At 37.9% G+C, this 22,376-nt stretch overlaps 1 protein-coding gene across 1 annotated transcript in view; it reads right to left on the reverse strand.

The window, feature by feature from the left end:
- The window catches only part of XIRP2 (xin actin-binding repeat containing 2), a 49,015-nt gene that overhangs the window by 8,407 nt on the left and 18,232 nt on the right, over positions 1 to 22,376 (reverse strand). The window contains exons 2-8 of the mRNA XM_009894649.1: positions 22,025 to 22,178; positions 17,441 to 17,598; positions 14,454 to 14,585; positions 8,256 to 8,363; positions 7,860 to 7,932; positions 7,055 to 7,188; positions 970 to 1,103 (exon numbers count right to left, since the gene is read on the reverse strand). Coding sequence (XP_009892951.1) covers positions 970 to 1,103; positions 7,055 to 7,188; positions 7,860 to 7,932; positions 8,256 to 8,363; positions 14,454 to 14,585; positions 17,441 to 17,598; positions 22,025 to 22,178 — 893 coding nt within the window. The remainder of the gene's footprint in view (positions 1 to 969; positions 1,104 to 7,054; positions 7,189 to 7,859; positions 7,933 to 8,255; positions 8,364 to 14,453; positions 14,586 to 17,440; positions 17,599 to 22,024; positions 22,179 to 22,376) is intronic.

Genomic DNA, 22,376 nt, shown 5'->3' on the forward strand with positions numbered 1-22,376 from the left:
AGAAAATTTGGTTTATGCTTTTATATATCATAAATCTACCATGAATTTTACACTTTACTTGGTATTTCAAGTACCCCTACATGGCAGTATATATAAAGAAAGAAAGAGCAAAAAGAGAGCAAATGCAATGTATTGGCCAATTCTGGCCACTCACACACACAAAAGTATCTAAAACCTTTAATTGCAAATTCCCATACAATTTCAAAGTCTAAATGAAGGAGAAGAGTCATGCTTTGTGATTTAAGAAAGAACGTAAACTTATTTGGTTGTTACACAGCATAAGCTTCAAACAGGAATGTTCCTCAGCACTTTGGGGTTGTTGCAATCTTTTTCTACATCATATTAAGACTGAATCTTCTTTTTTTTTGTATAAAATATGTGGGGGAAATATAGTGCCAATTTTCTTTAGCCTTTGTGCAAATTATAGAAATTTATGTTTGATTATATTTGGATTCTGCTTCTAAATGAAGTAAAGGAAATGTGTGTAACTAACCTCAAACGTGTTAAAATCGGAACTGTTAGCCTTTGCAGTCTGATTGAACAATAAATACCACATTTCATCGAACGGTTACAAGAGTTGTTTGCTAATGCAGAGAACCATCATCATTCCTTTTATGGATGAGGAAAAGTGAGAGAAAATTCGGTCTGTGTTCAGATGTCTTAAATTCCACCCCAGTTTCTGTCTGTACTGCTTCCTGTTCATGAGCTGTCCTGAAGGTCTGGAACAGTCAGTAGGAAGTAATACACAGAAGCATTTGGAAGGTACTGGGATGAAGCAGTTCTTTAGAGAATTTAAAGGACTCGTTCCACGTCACAGTGCAGATGTCAGTGGCAGAGAAGAAAAGGCGAACCCAGGTTACTTCCCTGTCAACATCCCACAGGCTGCATAGCCTAGTTGAAAATAATTTCACCAGATGTATTTATATTCAAATGCAGAGTTCTGTGAGTGAACATGCAGTTGCTTCTTACCTTAATTGACTGCTACAGTGGTGACATCGGAAACATGATTTATGAAAATTCTGCTTGTCAGCAACTAGGCATTCCATTGGGTAAACTCTCTGTTGACAGAGTCTGCACGTTTCATTTTCCTGAATCTGCAGTTTCTAGAACCACATATTAAAAAGTTACGAGTTAGTTTAAACCACATATTATGATTTATTTTTAACTGTATCAGTCCATATGTTTTGTTAAAACTGTAGTTTTCTTTATCCATTAACTGGTATCTTAGCTGTCAATTTTAGGGCTTCATTTTTGTTCAACTAGCAGTAATGCTTTGAAAGTGAAAAGCTACTCATCTTTCCCTTTTCAGAAATCCATACATTTGATAGGACTATTCACTTCACTGCACCAGGTACAATATTTCTCATTTATTCATAATAACTATACATTTTGTAAAATGAGATGGGATAATAAAAGGTTTATTAGTATAAGTGGAGTTGAGTATAATGTATGTATAATCTTTGAATCTACAGTGTGATTTGGAGAACAATAAACAAAGGGCAGATGTTTGAAATTCTGATCAGGAAGTTTTACTTAGTCATGCCAAAAGCACATCAAGGTGCTCCACTTCTCTGTTAACCTGCAGACTGTACACTCATATGGTCCAGATATGCGATGGACATAATTATTTGTGACTTTTACTATTTTCATGTTCAGACCTGATACTTTCTCCAGTTAATTTTTAAGACTGAGCTGGCTACAATTATATTAGCTAACTATATAAAATCCTTTCTTTTTTGAAGTATAATTAATTATAAAGGAAACTAGTTCTCTGTAAAGTACAGAGCATGAATAGAAGGCTTATTTCATACCAGTAAGGGGCAGAAGGAAATAATGGATAATCTGTTGGGCTTGGAAAAATGCATGCTGCTCTTCTGTCTTGATTTCTGAATTACTAAGAAAACCATACTAGCAGACAAATACAAATAGGGTGGACCAAATAATTGCTTGAATAAATATATCCCCATTGACAATAATAATGCCCCTTGACATCAGCAGAAAATTTGGCCCTTCTCAGCATTCTGTGTGGTTTTGGTTCGCCTGCTGGTATTGATTTTATAGCAATTTGCAAATCAAGGCAGAAAAAAGAATAAACCACCAGTAGAAACAAAACCAAAAAATCTCCCAAAGAACTGTTGGTCATGAAACAGAAAGCCTCAAATGGGGGCTTAACTTAGTCTCCAAACGGGCTGAGGCAGCGGGTGTGCAGTGCGGTGTTCTGCACGTGTCTCCTTCAAGAGAAGAGAAAAACAAAGAGAAAGAGGGAATTTAAGGGAAGATTATCCCAAAGCAACTTCCAGGACTGAATAGTGGAGCCAATATTCATAATCTGCATGAAAATGAATCATGTATTGGGTGTCAGTGGCAAGCTTATGGTAGCTGGGGGGCTGCAGGGGCGGCCGCTGTGAGGAGAGGCTGGGGCTGCCCCGTGCTGGATGCAGCCGGCTCCAGCGGACACAGCCCAGGGCGCGGCTGGGCCCCGCAGCCAAAATGGTGGCGCCTCGGGGAAAAGCGTCTTCAATAAGCAGCAAAATTCTGTACATGCAGCGAGGACTGAGGGAAAAAAGTGTGAGAAACAACCCTGCGAACACCAAAATCAGAGAAGAAGGAGGTGCGGCAGAAGAGCTTTCCTGCAGCCTGTCAAGGAGACCAGGGGAGTTGGTATTTCCCTGCAGCCTGTGGAGGGAGGACCACACCGGGGCAGATACCCACACTGCAGCCTGTGAAGGATACCACAATGGAGCAGGTGGGTATTCCCAGAAGGAACTACAGCCTGTGGAGAGCCCACACTGGAGCTGGGAAAAGTGTGAGGAGGAAGGAAAAGCAGAGAGGAACTGGTACGGACTGACCCCGGCCCCCATTCCCCATCCCCTCTGTGCTGCCTGGGCTGGGGAGGAGGTAGAAGAGTCGGGAGTGAAGGGGTAAAGTTGAGCCTGGTGAAAAGAGGGCAGGAGGACACGTTTGTCTTTGTTTCTCACCATCTAAATCTATTTTAATTGACAATTAAATTAATTTTCCCCAAGGCAAGTCTGTTTTGTCTGTGAAAGTAATTGGTAAGTGATCTCCCTGTCTTTATTTTGTTCCATGAGCTTTTTCATCCTGTTTTCTCTCCCCTCCTCAGAGGGGGCATGAGAGAGTGGCTGGGTAGGGGTCTGGCAGGTCAACCCACCACACATGAACAGTCCTACAAAATCAGGAGGGGAAAGGCAGGTCTACTATGTGAGATCATCAGTGTTTACCAGGCAGAAGAGATCCAAAATGAAATCCGTATAGATTGACCATATAGAGAATTCAGTATTCTACTGGTACTGGGTATTTCCTCACTTTTAACATACTTAAGTATACCGAATCTGTCTGGGATGCAGTTAATTTTCTTCATAGCAGCTCATATGGTGCTACATTTTGGATTTGTGGCGAAAGTGTTGATAACACACCAATGTCTTGGCTATTGCTGAATAGTGCTTGCACTTTTCTTCCTCCCACTCTGACCCCACTCCCTGCCCCAAGCGAATAGGTGAGGATGCACAAGAAATTGAGAGAGGACACAACTAAGACGTAATGCTCAGCAGTAAAAGCTGAGGGAAAGGAGGAGCAAGAGGGGACATTCAGAGCTATGGCCTTTGTCCTGCCAAGTAACTGTTGTGCATGTTGAGGCCTTGCTTTCCAGGAAGTGGCTAAACATCTGCCTGCTGATGAGAAGTAGCGAGTCAATTTCTTATTTTGCTTTCCTTGCACCCCAGCTTTGCTTCATCTAACCTGCCCACAGGTTTTCTTGCTTTTTGCTCTTCTGATTTTTTCTCTCATCCCACTGTGGGGGAGCGACCAAGCGAACAACCGGGTGTGGACTTAGCTGCCAGTCAGGGCCAACCCACCACAATAAGTATTTTGTTGGACCACCACCAGACTGTGCCTCTTTTTACAGGATCACAAGCTATACATGTTTAATTCTGCTCCTAGCATGAACCCTAGAACCCTTCTCTTCTTAGTGCAAAGAGCTGGGAAACCCAACTGGGAGTGTTTAGCTTTGTTCCGACATTTTCATTGCTGTTCAAGCATCAACATTCTGTTCATGTATTTCAAATGGCTAAAGCTCTGGTAACATCTGGTTTTCCTACAGGATCCCATCCATATTCAGTGCTGAAAATTGATGCACAAAAGGAGAATGCTAAGTTTCAAATGCATAACTTTGCAATCTAAATACTATTTTAATATAATTTTTAAGTAACACATGCACCATGAGACAGAAGGTGTGTTTTATTTTCAATGTTTACTTCCTATTCATATATAAATATTCATGTATATATCCACATACTTCATATATTTAAAAAGTTTACTTCAGTATAAAACAAATAACAGGCTGAGCTTTTTGAGGGATCCTGAGTGGCTCCACTCCTTAGCGATGTGAAACCTGGACTCTGACATCAGGTAAATGGGTTTGCTGCCTTAAGTCAGACTAGGGCTGTATCAACTGGTAAAATCAGCCAGGAGGAAATAGAAAAAAAAAATAATTGCATGTTAATTTGTAAACAGTTTCAGTAATTTTACTTAAACAGGAAACCCACTGACACATAGTTCACTTTGTCTTAAGTCACATCTTGTGCTTTAATAAACTAAAAACAGATGTGCACAAAACATGACCAGTATTTTATCTCGAGTTATTTTATACAGGCAACATTTTACCTCATTTAAGAGGATGTTGCATTAATTTTAAGCGTGAGAAGTCAGGTGCAGTCTGTGCAGATTTTCTAGCATGTCAATATTTCTCAAATACAACAGTAATCTATTTTAATATTTTTATTTTAATACTAGTTTTTATTTTTATTTTGTTCTGTATAATTCTTCAGGATAGCTCTTGTAGCATTAATCCTCATAATGGTGGAAAAGATAGTAGATAGATGCTTTCACAACAGTTCCTGCATCTTCAGCTTCTCAGCCTTCTGGTCTTCATGAACATCTACTTGAATTTCTATGTTGTATTTTTGTACTACTTGCTTATCATTGCCATCAAATTCAGAATCAGAAAGTGTGCTTTGCTGTGGTGTTACAGGGGCTGCTGCATCTTGTGTGGGACCTTGATCTTGCTTGTTTGATTCTTGTGACAATGTTTCAGCTGGACTTAATTCCTCTGAATACTTTGTGTGCCAAGGCTGTGTTTCAACTAACTGTTTGGCCTTGCGCACAGCACCGCTTATGTTTTCCTCCACTGAGATTCCACATACCACTGTAATTTCCACCAGGTCTTTGTTGTTCACAGGTAAAGGCTGCGTTTCAAACATCCAGTGTGCTATTCTGACATGCCTCTTTACAGTGTCTTTTCTATGGACAACTTCATTCTCCAGTTCTTGACCAATTTTGTGTCTGGCAGCAGACAATGGCTGAGGTTCAAAATGCTTTATGCTTCTCTTCACGCTTCTTCTGAGTCCTTTCATCTCAGACCTCTGCTGCAACAAGTTAAGGACATCCACTGAGTAGCCCAAATTTATCCAAGTTTTATGCTTCCAGCACGTCCCTCAGAGTCTTTACAGCACCACTGGGAACTTCTCAGATGTGAGTTTCATGTGATGTTTGTACCTCATCTTGATAAATGTTATTCATAGAGTCCAGTGGCTGCATTTCAAACATCCATGTGACTGTGCAAACACCTACTCTAAGTAGTGCAAGAGCCTTGTTCATAGTTCCTGCAGAGGCTGGGTCTGAAACATCCAGGCTATGTATTTAACATTTCCACCTGCAATGGTTTCCTGGTCTGCAATGCTTCTAGCTTTGTCTGGGTCTGGAGGGTCATCTTTAATTGGAACAGAAGGCTGATTCTCCAATATCCGTCTTATAGAGAGGACCTCTCCTCTCTGGATTTCACGCCACTCTAAGCATTGTTTTTCTGGTCTTGTGAACATCTGAATGATGAAGGAAAAGCCATATCTAGCCTGCTGCACATCTGACATCATATCCCATGTTTCAGATACATCCTGATAACATATTAGGTAATGTTTCTTGAAGCGTTTTCTTAATTGTGGATGGAAACGTTTGTATAAATGTCTTAGTTCACATAAATTGCTTTGCTTTGGGTACAGATCTGTGGAGATGGAGGGCTTTGTTGGAGAGCTGGATGATTCAGCGCACTGGTAAGTTGCTGTCATTTCCAGTGGAGCTTTTGCATAAGTAGTGGAAAACTTTTCTGTGCTTCCATATTCATGGGATCTGGAGCAAATCAATGCAGAATTAGCAGTTCCGTCCTGTTTTTTTCCTTGGTGTAGAAGTTTCCTATAGTCTGCTTGCTGAATTAGTAGCAGTAGAAGGTGAACTAACTGTTGAAGGCAATGTAATTTCCTGGTATGTATTTTCCATCTTTAGGGAACAAAAGTGGTTGGTTTTTTTTAAAGTATAGTAACATAGAAAACAATTTTTCTGTTCTTCACAAAAGCTAGTTCTGCAAGGATCCAAGCAATAGGATTATAATAAGATCTGGAAAGGCACAATCCATCAGCTATTGCTCAGAATGCATAAAAACAATCTTTTGAACTAAGAGCTGTGCTATTTGCACCATAGGATATATGTGAAAAGAAATGTGTAAGTCATACAAAATGCAAAATGATAATTTAGCAGTCAGAGTTTTTGCTGCAACAAATGCAGACTTTGCATTATAAGCATAATGTAAAGTTATGCTGTGGCTTATGCTCATTTTCATTTCTTCTGAAAGTGACATTTTCTATGCTTCTGAAAATCTGTGGTGACAGAAATTATACATATTTACAGATTCAAAACAAGGAAAGAGGAGACTATTTGGCAGAGGAGGACAGGAATGCAAAAGTTTTTATAAAGGTTTACTTTTAATTGCGTTTGCATACTGTAAGTACGTGTTGAGCCTTCTAAAGTACTTCATATTACGTTATGTGCACTTAATTTCTAAAGTCCATATATTCTCACCACTTTCGTAGGTTACATGTTTAATCACAATTAGTCAAGATAGAAACTCAGACTGCATGACAGACCAATGTCTTAACCTCACCACTTCTAATTTGCCTAAAGAAAGATCCCTCTTATTAAAAGCACAGACCTTTACTTCTTTTGCAGGTGTTGCAGTCTCTCTGTCAGAGCGAACAGCCTTTTCCTGGGCTGTCCTTTCAATCTGCTCTTTTAAAATCTGTGTTACAGTCTTTGGGAGCTCTTCGTTCTGAGCTGTGTTGATTACTGCAATGGGAAGAAGAATAAAAAAAGATTGTTTTTCCTATACCCTGCATTTTATGCAATTGACTTTATCAGTGAATTATAAAACATTATTACATTAGAAAAATTGTACTTAGCCTTGCAGAAGTCTAGAGAGTCACTTGATCATGAACAGAAATCCGTAGGGAGAATGACAGAATAGTCGTTGAGAGACAAGTTACCAGCTACTGTTTTGCCATATCTTAATGGTGTGGCAGGTCTAAAGGTTGACTGGGGTCTGTGAGCAAATATAATGTGTGAATTCTAATACCAGGACTAAACTGCAGAAGCAGCATCTTAATACTGTGGTCACATTCTGCAGGGCTATTCAGTTTAGCTATAAATTGAGCCATTCTCATCCACAATTGTGTGTATATACATGGGCTTGTGCTTGCCTGTGTTTTCAGACAATTCTTCAAGTCCCCTGTTCTTTCAAGCAACTGAGCACATATTTAAAACCACCTCCTAATGCAAAAGCCATCTCTCTATACCAAATTCTAAACTTGTTTCTTAAGTCCTAAAGTCAATGAATGTGCTTTGCTGAGAATTCAGAGCAATGTGCATTTTCATGTTTGTATGCTGAGCGGTACATTTGTGTCAGTAAAGACATTTGCCATTGCTTGTTTGTGAGCCTTTATACTCATGCCACTTCTTACCTGTTTCATCAGTGTGCTGAGTGAATGTAGAAGCCATTTTTATCTCATGAGTAACTTGCTCGCGATGAGAAACCTGTGCATAAAACCTTCACTTTACTACAGGATTCAGTGCAATATGTAAGAATTTTCCATACTTCTGCAACTGTATTTAAAATGTTAGGCAAAGAAAAATATGAATGGGAAACCTAATTAATTACTACGTTAAATGATAATAAATAAAAAACACTTAATAAAACACCTTTAAAAAATTATTATGCACTGCCTAATGAGGGAGGCTATCAGCAGAACATCCAGATCTTGCTGTACCAAGTGGTAAAGGAGGAAGAAGCAAAGCAGATATGTATCAGCATCTCAGTATAACTGTCCAATGACATAATTATTAATTGATGTAGTTACCTCTTGTGTTTGAGCCGCTTCCATTTGACTTTCTTTGGAGGTCATTTCATTGAACTCAGCTTCCCTGGTGCTGCTTGATACTGTGTACTGACTACTACTTGACTTTTCCTAAAGACAAATAAAAATAATTGCACATTAACAGCTAATAGTGAATTAAATTTTTCTTTTTTGTTTTCTTTTTTTTTGGCCTATGAATGGCTTTCACAAATAAATTCTAATCTAAGTGTTGTAACTAGAACAGTCATTTTACAGCAGAGTACCATTGTTATTATGATTGATATTTGTTGCCATAAAAATTAGAACAGACTTTTTTATAACAGAGAAGATGTCAAATCATTTCTGTTACCGCAGCCAGATTTTGACCTGCAGATATGGAAAGCTGCATGAACACGTACAATGTATAATTAGACTGGAAAGGGATGAAGGTGATTAGGAAGACTGGTTCTGGCTTTACAGTATGCTGTGCCATCAGCTTGTTACCTATCAGTGGGCATGAGGCTAATGCAACTTTGTAAAAGGAAGTATAATAATATGTTTATATAAGAGATGCTGACTTCCTGCATATGCTTTATACAACTCCTCGGATGCAAAAATCATGCTGAATTGCAATTGTGAAAAATATGACCCATAGGCTAAGCAGAAGATCCTATAAAATATACAGGCTAACATTGTATCTACAAGTCTGACAACCGCAGTGTAATAAACAGCATATCATTGAGAGTTTAAAGCACTGTCCGAGATGTCCGTGTAAACTAATTTCTGAGGTTATGTGTTTAGTTCAACTCCAGATTCTGATTTATTTTCTTATTTAAAGCCTGTCACAGAACCTGTATTACATCACATTACCTGTGTCCATCGACTACTTTGAGATTTAATGATTAGAAGAAATAAATCCTAAGGGCCAATATTAAGATATCAGTTCTGTGCTTCCTCTCTCTTGCACACTAGCATGCACACAGAGACATCTAACAAATAATTTGACTCATGTCAAATTAAATTTTTTCCTTCCTTTGTGAGAAGAAAGCTTGCCTATTAGTTTCTACTGATAATAAGCTTTCAACTGAAAGGAACTTCTGGTCCCTCCAGCAAGAGCTTCTCAACTGTTCCATGGAATGTGAATGTGAATCGAGACAGCGCTGTGTTTCTGAGATTGCTGCTATACATCTAGCGCAACAGAGAGCTGTAAGCTTCCTGCATCTCAAATCCTAGCACCTCCTTGAAATCCAGGTAATTGTGGGGCAAGAAAGTAGTGCTCTCCCATAGTCATCCCATGACAAAACACATATTTATCGCATGACAAAGCATATATTCAAGCTAAGGAATGCTTACACTGCTTGCATCTCCACTAACATTTCTGCTGAATCAATATAGGGGAGCATCCACAGCCTGGCCCATAATTTCTGCCATACAGTAGGCAGCAAGGGCTCTTAAGGTTCTATGGGAGAGAAACAACGTGCCTCTCCTTCATGGGCTTTAGGAATTCTTTTCCACCTCTGTGCTGCCAAATCATCTGTTTCAACTATAAGATGACTTAAAACCATATGAACAAAAGCTAAAATAAATTTTCTGATTACTGGCCGAGTAACACTTCAGTGTGTTACCAGTATCAAAATTAATCTTATCTACTGCAAAGTTTGAACTGTCAAAGTGAGGTGAGGCTTCAGGAGAGCAAGTCAGAGCATGCTTTACACTCACAAGTTCTGTATGTGTAGCAGTTGTGATGGTCCGTATACATACCAAGTGAAAAAGAGGCAGTTCAATGAAAATCAAGTGCAAATTTTTCCATCTATTCTCTGTTTAATGACTATGTGTAGGCGTATGTATAATATGCCTTTTCATTTTATATGGATATGCTTTTAAAGATATTTATGCAAGGATGTGCTTTTTTCATTTAAGATACACTGTTCTAGTGTGCATGGTTTAGATATGTAAGTCAAGCTCTCGTTACTGGAAAAGCTCATTCATGAGATACGAAATATGTTCATGATAGTCATTATGTGTCCTTTGAATGGTGTGGGGTATTAAAAAGGAATATAATTAGCCTTAATGTAGTCAGGAAGCAAACCTAATCTGAATGTCACTACTGCTTTATTGCTGTAACTTTGGTACTGCTTATGAAGTAGTTGCCATATTGCAAAAGATTATAATTGTTTAATGCGACAGCTATGGCTGTCTAAAATGCAGCCTAAACATTATGCGCCAGATTTTGACAATATAATTACATGGCCTTGCTCTGGGCATGCAGGGAGGAAGAGGGACTTGGAGGTTCTCATGTTTTGTGTGTCTGTCAAGATGGCTAATTGAAATTCTAGTGACAGAGGGTAAAATGCTGCTTGTTTATTATTCCAAGCAAGTGGAGAGCAGGAAGACATGTGGTTTCATCCCTCCTCTGTAATGGCCAACTGTTGGATATAGGGTAGGATATCCTGTAGGTAGGATTAATTTAGTTTATCCCATTAGAGTTTGTGGCATGTTTTGTAGACCCCATAGATTTTGGAGAATATTCTGCAGAATTATTTGATGGTCTGCATGGGATTAGGTTGCTCTTATCTTATTAAGCAGGACAAATCGTGCCTCCAATGCAGAACTGTGGCTGAAGATCATGATCTAGGTTCAATACTAGTTAAGAGTTATGCTTGTGGGAACTCGATCCCTTTATTTGTTTCTATGGAATACACAGTTCCTGCTGTACTGTGTGTTATTAAATCAATCAAGGTTATATAATCAACCAGATCCCGCATTGCAGCGTCAGGAGGGAACAACTCCCCTCCAGCTGTGCAGGGGAGGAGGACAGACAGAGAACTCAAAGTCATTTTTGGTGGCAGAAGTGAAAAGACAATTATTACGGTAGGTTTTCTGGTGGCCCAAGAGTCACCTTTCAATTACTTTTTGCTTATTGTATGCCATATAATGAGTGAGCTTCAAAAACCACTGTTAGGTGGATGATTGTTGGCATGCTGCTAGCTCACGAACTGTTACTTATAGTCATTTTATTTTTATTTCAGATGTCCATTGCCCTCCATTCTCCTCTGTTTGTGTCAAGTCATCCTTTATGGATGCTGCTGGCCTTCCCATGCGTATCTGTATGGTACTTAATACAGAGGGCTATAGTGTCTCTGCATACTAAGTCATTCTAACCTAAAACAATACTATTTAAAAAATAAAGACGTAAATCTGAGAATAAGTCTGTATACGTTTTGTTAGAGGAATGCATTTTTATGTAGGCATTCAGCTTCTGTTATGGAAGAGAACTGTAATTGCTACGCACGTTTTATGTGTTGGTGGCCCATACATCAATTTCAGTGCCTCTGCGTTGCAATAATTTAGATTGAATTCTTATTGCAAAATGTGCCAAGATTTGAATTTCCAGTAACCATTCTGTGTATTTTAGTCCAAGGTTTGCTTTTCTGTGTTGACATTTTTGCAGTTTCCTTCTGTTCTGATAACAGACAAAACATACTTTCCCTTTCAAAACTAAAATTGCTTTGAGGCTTAGAATATGTATGCTAAGTTATATGCGTATGTACATAAAACATGTATACAATTCTGTATATGTATGTATGTACATATTGTTCAAGGGAATCAAATGACCCAAAAGCTTGTTCAAGCACAAGAAAGCCTTTTACTCGCTCACATTTGAAGCATATTGCTTTTAGTTGAACTGTACATTATGGTGATCGTATAAGCTCTGTGAGAAGTTGGCTAATATAGTATGGTTTATGTATTGGCATATTTAGAACTTACTGTTCTAAATGATCAGTATGTACAAACTTGCAGTTTCCTTTAGGCAGCAGTGGAAGTAAATTGTGAGCCTAAAGCTTCACTTACAAAATTAGCAACAATAGAATGACTGATGATTTACTTGGTCCGGATCTTCATTTCTTCCTCAAAGCTATGCTTTTTTTACCTATTTATGTTCTTATCACAGTATCATCTGCACATCAATACTCTAAGAGTCTTGCAGAAATTTCTTATAAGAACTTCACTTATCTGCACTTCATCGTTATGATTTGTCAGCGTTGCTTAGTTGTATGTATATACTTAGGGTGTTTTGGGCGCTATATGGAAGATTATATACCTGTGTCGTACTTGACACACGATACTATATGGTTGAGTGAATATCAGATACTTTAAATATATTCCACTCATCCTTCTTATGTAGGAGGTTCAGCTCACTTGCCAGAAATGGCTTGTTTCTGATACTGGATAGCGAGACTTTGAGCAGCTAGCTAGCTGAGCTGGTGTAGCAAACCACTCCAGGCTGGCATTTGCCAAACTTAAGCTCATGACACTTAAGCTCATGACCTCTTCTCAGCTTTCTGGCTGATGATAAAAAGGTGCTCATGATGCCAGTGGTCAAATTAAAGACCAGGTTTCTAAACAAACTCTGGTTGAGTTTGTGAGCGCAGGCAGTTCTGTGATCCGTTTTCATTGCCGCTCAGCATTCTGGACATGGGTTTAGTGCATCCTACTGGTAATATGGCACCTTTCGCTAGGAACCAATCTCCCTTACAATGAAGAGAGCATTGAGTGGTGGCTGCTACCTGAGAAAAACAGAAAGATAACTATTTATTATTTGCATATTTGATGTCAGTATTTTGAATGAAAAGCCATGCACTCATTATGCAGTAATAGAATATGTAGTAAAATGTTCAGCTATTTAGATTACTGTTTAAAAAATGAATTGCTTCCTTATTTTAGCTTGGATTAATAGTTTGAATTTATCCAGATATGGAGATCTGTCTTCAAACTACATGATTTCTTTTGCCCTGGGATTGATTCAGTGACCTTGAATAATCTTTCAAATACCTAAGTGTATAATCCCATTTTCCATGAGAGTGCAGTTACGTTAGATGGAAATGGGATTTTATGGTCTTGCAGTAAGTTATTTAACCTAAATTTAAAGATTATTCCATGTGGTCTGGAGTCATTTTATTTCCTGTGAACATGACTATTTCTGCTGATGATTTGAGAGAGCCTCCTCAACTAGCCACAGAGGACAAATACATGGATAAGTATGCTTAGAGGTCACATCTTTGTTGAAGAAATGGAACCATCATAGCGGCTTTGTGGAGAAATAGGTATCACTGTTAGGCCAGGGAAAATGCATCTTTACATCACAGAAATGAAATTACTTGGTTCTGAGTAAGAGAAAAAGTCACATCATTTCTGTACCTTGTCCTGCGTTTATTCATCCAGATAAATGGCAGCTAGGTTGGACTACGTCATCAGAAAAGTATGTGCTTAACAATTCCTTTTAACAAGGATTATTCTCCAGTATGATTATGTCCAACTATGGGATTTTTCTGCTTAGTTAAAAATGCTTTAATACATCTGCAACAAACTGTGTCTTCTCCCCTACAAACTGGAGTTTTGCTTGTTTTCTGTGCAAATTGTTGATATTGGTATTAATGGGCAACAAATGAGAGATAACTGGTAGATACGATGATACCTACTTAACATTAAAGTGAACCTATGGCAGAATGTTCATGTGTCCTGTTCTACAAAGTTGGAGGGCAATATTGCTTAAAAATCTCTCCAAGAAGTGCAGGATGGTAAAGCAATTTACTGTGCCATTACTGTTTTTCATAGTACACAGGACAGATTGTGGAATGTGTTTTATTCTAGGGGATTTCACATAGTCCAAAATCATTATCTCCTACAACAATTTTTCATGGTATATGCTAATGAAGTAATAAAATGTAAAGACCTTTTATCTCAACTAACACTTAGCTGCTGCTTTGTTCTACTTTTATGTAGCATCTGGGTTCTTCTGTGCAATTTTTGATCTGTTATGGGGAGTTGATTAGATTTAATTCAATGGAAGCAGGAAATTCCTTTTGAAAGAGAATGGCTTAACATCACATCAAGTGCAATATATGCAAAATATCACCATGATAGTTGATAATGAATTACAGTCTTATAGACAAGGTTCAGTATAAAATACTGCTATGGTAGTAATCTGCTTTGCTCATCTATTTGCTGTGAGTCTAGTATTGCCTAGGTTGAGTGTTCATCTGCATAAAAAATATATGATTCCTGTAGTATATATCAAAGAGAAAATTCTATGAGGATGAACGTTAAGGAAACATCTTAGTCATAATGAAAACTCTTCAGTTAAGCAAACAATCATAGTTTTTCCTCAAGCTATCTAGCAGGGCATACCTCATTTGTTAGTATTAAAAATGCTGTTGTTACCTGTACAGATTTGTGCTGGTACTCGTACTGAGCAAAGGTCTTTTGTGAAGAGGTCATCTGCACTTTCTCAAATTGTTTCCTCACTGCTGCCAGGCCACCAGGCACAGTACAGAACTTGGTTTTCTCTGCTGTCTAGAGTGATAAAATAAGGCCAGTTGTTTTCCATTTGCACTAAGAACGTACTTCTATGAGCTGATTGTTTTTAAAAGTCGTTAATAAAGGTATGCTATAATGCTTCTAAATTTTAAAGGGAAAATTTGGAAACACTTGGTGATGTCAGTAGCCTTACAGGTAATTTCCACTGATGTAATCTGTAAACCGTACTTTGTTTAACAGTACACATGAATTAACATTAGCATTCAGAATAGATACAGTCATAAACTAGTTATTTTTCAGGTGTTGTCATCAAAATACAGAACATATACGTACTGTTAATATTAACTGTTGAACCTAAATGGCTCATTTTAGGACTTTTTCTTATCTACCAAAAATGAGAACCTGCAAATTATGAAGTTCGTTTGGAATTTTGTAATCTAGAATTTGTTTAGCACTAGTTGCTAAATGCTCCAGTGTGAAATAGATCCTGCTGAGGTAGCTGCATATTTATCTCTGTCTAAACTAGCGTATGAGGACTCAGTGGTTTTGTCTGTAGTTTTAGGGATCACCTGTGTATTTTCAGCCATGTAATACTCTATCTTTGCAAGAATGACTCGAAACAATTACAAATACTGTTTCTGGCAAGTAAACACAACCTGTGTTTCTGCACAGGAGCCATACATTGTGATCTGGGGAACTAAAGGCCAATGCATACTTGAAAAATGCGCATGTTTGGCCTGAATCTTTAGCACCAAAAGGAGTAGGTCCCGTCTACTTGGTTGTCAGTAGCAGTCACTTTCCAGAACAATCCTTCTCTGCTGTTCCCTCTTCTACTTGTTTATCCTGAGTTCTGTTGCATTCAGAGTTGCCACCTGGCCCTCTCTGTATTTTGTCAATAGCTATTGTTGAAAAACATGCAGAGAGCTTCAAGCAGGCCTTTGTCAGATGATCTTTCGTCACTAACAGTGTTGAAGGACACAAGAGTGCCTTTACCCTCAGGATACCTGTTCTAGTACTGTCCCTTATGTGTTACCTGTCCCGTGGTACTAGAACGAATCTTTCAGCATTTGAGCTTATTAATTGGTATGCAGAAAATAAACCACCCAATAATTAGAAATAGCCTCGTAATGAAGGTTACTAAATAAACTTAGGTTTAGTGCTTACACCTGATGAGTAAGTAAGCAGATAATAAAAAACAGGTATTTTTTTTTCCCTGTGATGAAGGCAGCATGATTCTATACATACATGGATGTGTGAATGTGAAAAGTAATTATTTTAGTGAATGAACATTTCAGGCACACCTTGCCAGCCACTTGGAGACATTTCAAGGGGTAAATGCAGTTATGGGTCCTTTAAGAAAACATATTGATTCCCTTTAATGGAACCAGATATGCAGTTCCTTTTTCAGGCAACCATCCATTTCAGCAAGAAATTGTGAGGAGTGCCAGAGTGTAAACGAAGTAGTTCCTATGTGCTCAGCGCAGTTAGGCTGGGTCAGGCTTCATGCAGTTCTTTTCTTTTTGCAAGTACTAACTTCAGCAATGTTTCCAGTTGCAGGAGTAGGGAATGGGAACCTTCTCAGCTGGGTGAACTGCAGGAATCTGCTCCAAATACACACAGGCAATTAGGAAATAAGGAATTGAGCAGGCAGGAATTTGGTGGTTGGAAAACACCCAAACTCTGGTGAGTGTGGCTGGTGGCTGTTTTCACTGTGTAGCTTTTGGGTAGCCAAGCAGCCAGAAGGTCCCTTCAGCTGCTCCCAAGATCTCCCAAGATCAAAGTGCAGGTAAGACTGGGAGCCCTTCTACAGCTCTTCTTGCATATGGTACAAAGGTGCTGGCTGGTGAGAGCTGCATTGTAGTCCTTCTTTTGCCAGAGGTGCTCTCTGATTTACAGGAATTAGTCTGGCCTAGGTTACAGTAGGGAAAAGGTGTTCTTCACATGTGCTGAAAGTTTGGTGTAAACAAAAACCATTGTCATTCTAGCACTGAAGCAAGCCAGCATAATGCCTCCATTTCCTGATACAAGGCTGTTGAGCTACAACTTCTAGGTAGGATTTTAAGATATGATAAACATACATTTTTTACCCCTTAGTATTTCTGCAAAACTGAGGCAGATTTTCCTGATTTTCCTGGCTGAGATCTCAAGACCAGATTTTCAGATGTTCCTGACTGATAATTAAATGCATGGTGGTCTTGCTCCATTTAAATAGATTATAAATTCTGTTAGCCAAATACTTTATGTGCTACTTGGTATTAATATTAAACTTCGTTGTAAAATACCTAATCCCTATTGAAAGACATGTAGAAAGATAAATAAAACAAAATTTAAAAGTTTTTTTCCTAAATATTTTTTCATGTAATGTGCACTTTTAAATAATTATATTATAAAGCGATGCTTTTTCATACACCTTGTCTCATTGACCTTCTATTTTAAAACAGAGCAATTTCAAATTCTTTAGTTTGAACAGCAAGAGGTCTAAACTTAATGTGCTTTTGAATATGATTTTATTATTTGGTAATATATTTAGTAATGCAGAAACCGCTGGGTTTTGTCATTATGAGCTGAAAGAATAACTGTGTTGCAAATCTGTCTCAAGCCTATGGTTGTAATAAATGCGGTTCATGCAACAGTCAAATAAAAAGAACAGTACTTCCAATGAATTAAAGGGAATTGTCTAAAGCACCAAAGGTATATAGCATGAAAAATCACATTCGGTAGGGCAGAGACTGATGCATCAATATGTTTGCTAAGTAGGTTTGGTAATTGAGTTTTCAAATTTTGATCACCATAGCGGTCCATCAGTCAGCTTGTATAAATGAAGAATGTAGGATATGTCACTACGAAAGCAAACACAGACTTCAGAAGGTAAAGGACCATTAATATCTTACATGAGCAAAGGAGTTGCTACTTCCTATCTCGGACACAGCAGCCTTGTACATAGCCATTCTTTCTTTCAAGGAGACAGTCTCCTGGAAATCGAGCAGTGTGTTATCAGCCCTGGGAGTGCTCTCTTTAGGTAGTCTTCTTACGGGTTTGCGAGAACCCACTGTAAGTACAAACAGACATCATATTTTCTAAGAAAGAAACAGGTACCTTCTTTACAAATCTTGAAAGAAAAGCAGTAGTAGAAAGGAGCAGTATTATCAATGTTTTAGCTACTGTATCTTATTTTAAACTTAGAACTTAGTACAGGAAAAAAATAATGCAAGGAAGTGTTTGAAACTGGACAAAATTCCTTGGGGAAATAACAAATAGCTTTTTAAAAAAAGAATCCCCATACAATTTTAACAGCAAGCATAATATATTTTTTTTGATAGTGTTACATTTGCATTATTTTATACTGTAAAAAGTAATTGTAAATACTACAAATAACCAATTATAATTAGATAGATTATGTTCTAATTAGCTTTATACATCATAGTATTCATTTGCTTAACAGACAGTCCGTTCCGAGTTGATTATAGATTGCAGTTGTTTACTGATATTGCATTAGAGTATGTTTTAGTTGGTTTAGTGCTACTAAAACCTTATTGAAAATCATCTAAATTACTAACTACATTTTAACCTTATTTCAAGATGTGAAGGTCATAGACTTCTCTATAAGCATCTGCAATTCAGCCACAGTGAATATGGAGACAACAGTTGAGAGTAGTCTGGAAAAAACAGCACTTGAGTTACTAGCACTAGGAAGTTTTTTCTTGCTGCGTTCTACATTCATATGACTGTATTAGAAGAATTCCATATATCCAGAAAGACACCTTAAATTTAGCGTAAAGTTATTTTTCCTTCTTGTTTCAGACAAAGGGGGGAAAAAACTATGCTGTGAGGATTTCTCTTGTCTGTGATCAGAGGCAGAAGAGAATTCATGTAATACCACAAGCTGGAAGTTCCTCTTGTCCTACCAGGGTTTCTCTACAGTGAATGGAAAATTGGGTTGAATGACACTGGATTTCTATAACCAGGACACGCCCTTCCTTTTTGGGAGAGGAGGGAATTTTAAGACTTCAGGAAGATACATTTTTAGTAAAGCCACTAGAATCTAATTTTTTAATCCTTGTGATTCATTGATCCCCATGTGTATGGGGTGGAACTTGGTGGGTGTTTTTAGGGCCTGAGCCCTGTACAGCATTTGCCAGAGTCGACTCCTTGTTCTGGAAGCTTAACTGTAATACATATCGCTATACACATGGGCATTACAAAAACATGTGGTTGGTCAACCAAATTTTTTCTTAGCTAAGTTGTTTCTCTTTTGATTATTGTACTGTTTTACTAAGGCAATGGCTGAGAACAGGAAAGATACAGGTAAAAAAATTGCCCATTTTCTTTTAAAGTACCCACCCTTTTCCTTTAACATCATGAAGTGCAGCAACAAAGGAGACTTTCCAAAAAGCTATCTGTTCACCTGGCACAGAACAGAGTGCCAGGGAAGGGGTATCCCACCAAGCAGGGAAGAATTCCAAGCCACGTGTGGCCTTTCTGCCTGTTCACTATAAAACTGGCATAGGTGGTCAAGGTCCAGATATAGCAAACAAAGATAACATGCAACTCTGATCTTCAGTAAAAGTCAGACATAGATGCAGGCATGCATGGAAGAGTGGTCTCAGTGTAAACATACCCAGTTTCTTGGTAATTTTACTTGACCCTACTCATAACTTACATGAGGATAATTTTCTTGATTATGCTTATCCCATGCAGTACATTTGCATATTGCATGTACTCATGATGGACAGAAAAACCGCTACAGTTCAAGAAAGTTCAATAGCAGCAGTAAGAATCAGCTGGAAGGGAAAAAAGGTTTTCAGAGAAAGTAGAAATCAGAAGAGAGAGAAAATTGCTGTTCTTCAAGCAAGAAGTCTGCACGTTAAACCAAATCTAACCAAAACAATGGAAAGGTTGCAAGTATGCTTCGGCAACACAGAGGGATAGTCCACCATAGCCAAACAGCATCAGTTAATTTTTAAAGGCAGATTGAATTACGTAACAGACAACTACCAGCATGATATTTATAAGCCATTGCTTTAATTCTCAAGAATGTTCAGGAGTTTAAAAACTTTCTTAGTATTGTTCTGATTCAGTAAGGTATTCTTGGATTCTGCCTAATCATAAGCGTGTGAGTAGTTTCATTAAACGCAATGGGAATACTCATATGCTTAAAGTTAGACGTGATTAAATTCCTTGCTGATTTGGGGCCGTGAATTTAATGGACTGTTTTAAAAAATATTTTAATAGATACAAATTATTACCCACCTGGGGAGTGAAGGTAATAGAAACTATTCTCTTGTTAACTTTAAAACAGGAAATGCCCTCTATTTAAAAGCTAGTTGTTTTACAACCTAATGTGAAACTCTTTGTGGTGGTATGAGAGATTATATGATCTAAGCTTTTGCTCATTCATTTTGCTGATATTGCTCTAAGCTTTTGCTCATTCAGAACAACTTAGAGGTGTAATATCTTCTGATTCTTTCAGGCATAAATGTGTGCTTGTGATAAAATAGTTTGTAAGAAAAGCCTTATGTTTACCAAGGTGAGCTATGCCAACAAAAAGCTGTTTGACTTTGCCATGCTGGACTCATACAATAGTATGTTTCAGAGAATTTAAATTTTTTTTTAACGATAAGTTACGTCGATTCTATAAAGTAAACAGAGTTTGACAAATCATCCGTGCATAATAGGAGTTGAGAATTCTGGCTTTCTGCCTTTATTTTTCCAATTATATGACTACATTAGCTATCTCTTACGGGCTTCTCCAGGTTTTCAGGATAGGTTGAACAGCAAGTATGAGCATTGCCTTCCTTGTTTTTCAATGGAGAAAACAGAAGTTGTTGGTACTCAGTCATACAGCTTGATGTAAATGTTGCTCGATACCTCTACTAGGAAAACAAGATTTTGGCATAATTGAAATATTTAACAAAAAGTTCCATAGCATTTTAGTGGTTTGAGGGTATTGTTCTTGTTGAAAAATTGAAGCAAGTTGATGTATATTGTCATTGGTTATAGAAAACTCAAAACTCATGGTGATGGGAGAAATAACCTATGGATCAGCATTATCTTATATTTTTCAGGACCTGAATATTTATTCAAGTGCAGAGTTGCAGATTTCAGTGCCTAACTTCAGCTATTAGTTTAAGAGCTTTCACCAGTGCTTTCAAACACTCAAATGAGTCTATAGGGAATTTACTTCTCATAAGACTGTCTGAATGCAGAATTGGGTATTATGGCTCTCACAGGAGCATGGAAAAACATTATCCCCTGTGGGTCTGTCACATTTTTAGAAAAAGCTTAATTTGTAAGAGGCATGAATTGTTGACTCTGCATTTTTACATAGTTCACATTCTTTGTTATTCCTGGTGGACCAAAAAGGGCTTCTGAAACGTACTGTGCCCAATTTAGACTCAGAGGCAAAGCGGGTATGGAAAGGAGGATTCCGTTCTCTTGTTAGAGAGGAAAAAGAAAGGCTTTGAACTAGGAGAGTCTAAAAGGAGAAGAAAAAAAAAAAAAAAAGAAAAAAAAAAAGAAGAGTGGTCTTTATTTTCATTGTTAAATTATTAAAACAAAAGCCACAAAAAAATACTCCCACAGGGAGAACTGCAGCTGTATCTAGTTGGTGGAAGAGAAGGTTATGGGGTGATATGGTCATAATGTATAATTGTCCTTCCAAGAAGAAATGAGCAGGTGTTAAAGATCTCTTTAGTTTGGTATGGAAAAAAGGAAAAAAAAGATAACCAATGGCTGAAAGTTAAACCTGATAAAAGATCAGGTATTTAGTTTGAACAATAAGCATAATAATCCTAGAAGCATTGGCTAGAAAAGGTCTTGTGCACTGAAATTTCTTTTTCCCTTTTATCTGCTAGAATGTGGAAATGCTAAACATGCAGGCTAAACATTTTATGATCAAAAAAAGAGTGGACTCGGTAATTGGTTGCTACTGTGTAGATAGCTTATTAATTTTGTTGGCAGAGTGGACAATTCTTTTTATGCTATTTATTTGGGTAATCTGTTGTTTTACATAAAGTCAAGTTCTAGGCACTCAGAAGTCAATAAGTGATTTTCTGTCAGAAAATTGTATCATCCATGTTGTTTCTGTGTTAAAACAAACCAAAACACAGATACGTACACTCTTTGGTACCATCAAGCAGTGGTCTCCAAAGTGGGATGTGTGCACCCCAGGGGCTGTGCAAGACTGTCCATTGGGTGCAGGAAGAAAATATTTTTTGTAAATAAACACTTTTAAAGTGATTTTTTTTTTTTTATTTCATCCATCATCCTTTAATATCTATTTGCGTGTATGTTGCCTAACATACATAATGTATTGGTAGAGTAGTACATGTATACAGTTTGTAGATAAATATATATACAAACATCGGGAGTGAATGCTCAAAAATGTTTTACTGATAGCAGTGTGCCATCAAAAAGGTTTGGAGACCACTGCCTTAGAGTAAAGCGAGACATCAGATCAACCTGGTAATTCTAACCTCCAGAGCTGTTGCTGTGGCCATTTTCTGATGACATCTTTTCAAATATTGCTCTCCCTCGTTTCACACTAGACTCCTTCAGAGAAATGACAGAATGGCTCCCAGGCTGACTCTTCCATGCTGATGAGAGTGAACTTCTCTCACTTTCTTTTTCCTGTTAGAAGACACCAAGAGGATGTGCATTAAAAGATAATGGTAAGAAAACGGATGTGGGTTTGGGGCGGAGGAGAGGATATGAAGAGGCAGCAGAACAGAAGGGGGTGCTATTTTGGGGGAAATGTTCACCAGCATGCCATAAGGTAAATTTCCATAGCACTGCAGGCTGCGGATTCACGTGTGCTGCCCGGTTTAT

The sequence above is a fragment of the Charadrius vociferus genome, unplaced genomic scaffold (genome assembly GCF_000708025.1).
Source record: "Charadrius vociferus isolate BGI_N301 unplaced genomic scaffold, ASM70802v2 scaffold161, whole genome shotgun sequence".
Taxonomy (NCBI): Eukaryota; Metazoa; Chordata; class Aves; order Charadriiformes; family Charadriidae; genus Charadrius; species Charadrius vociferus.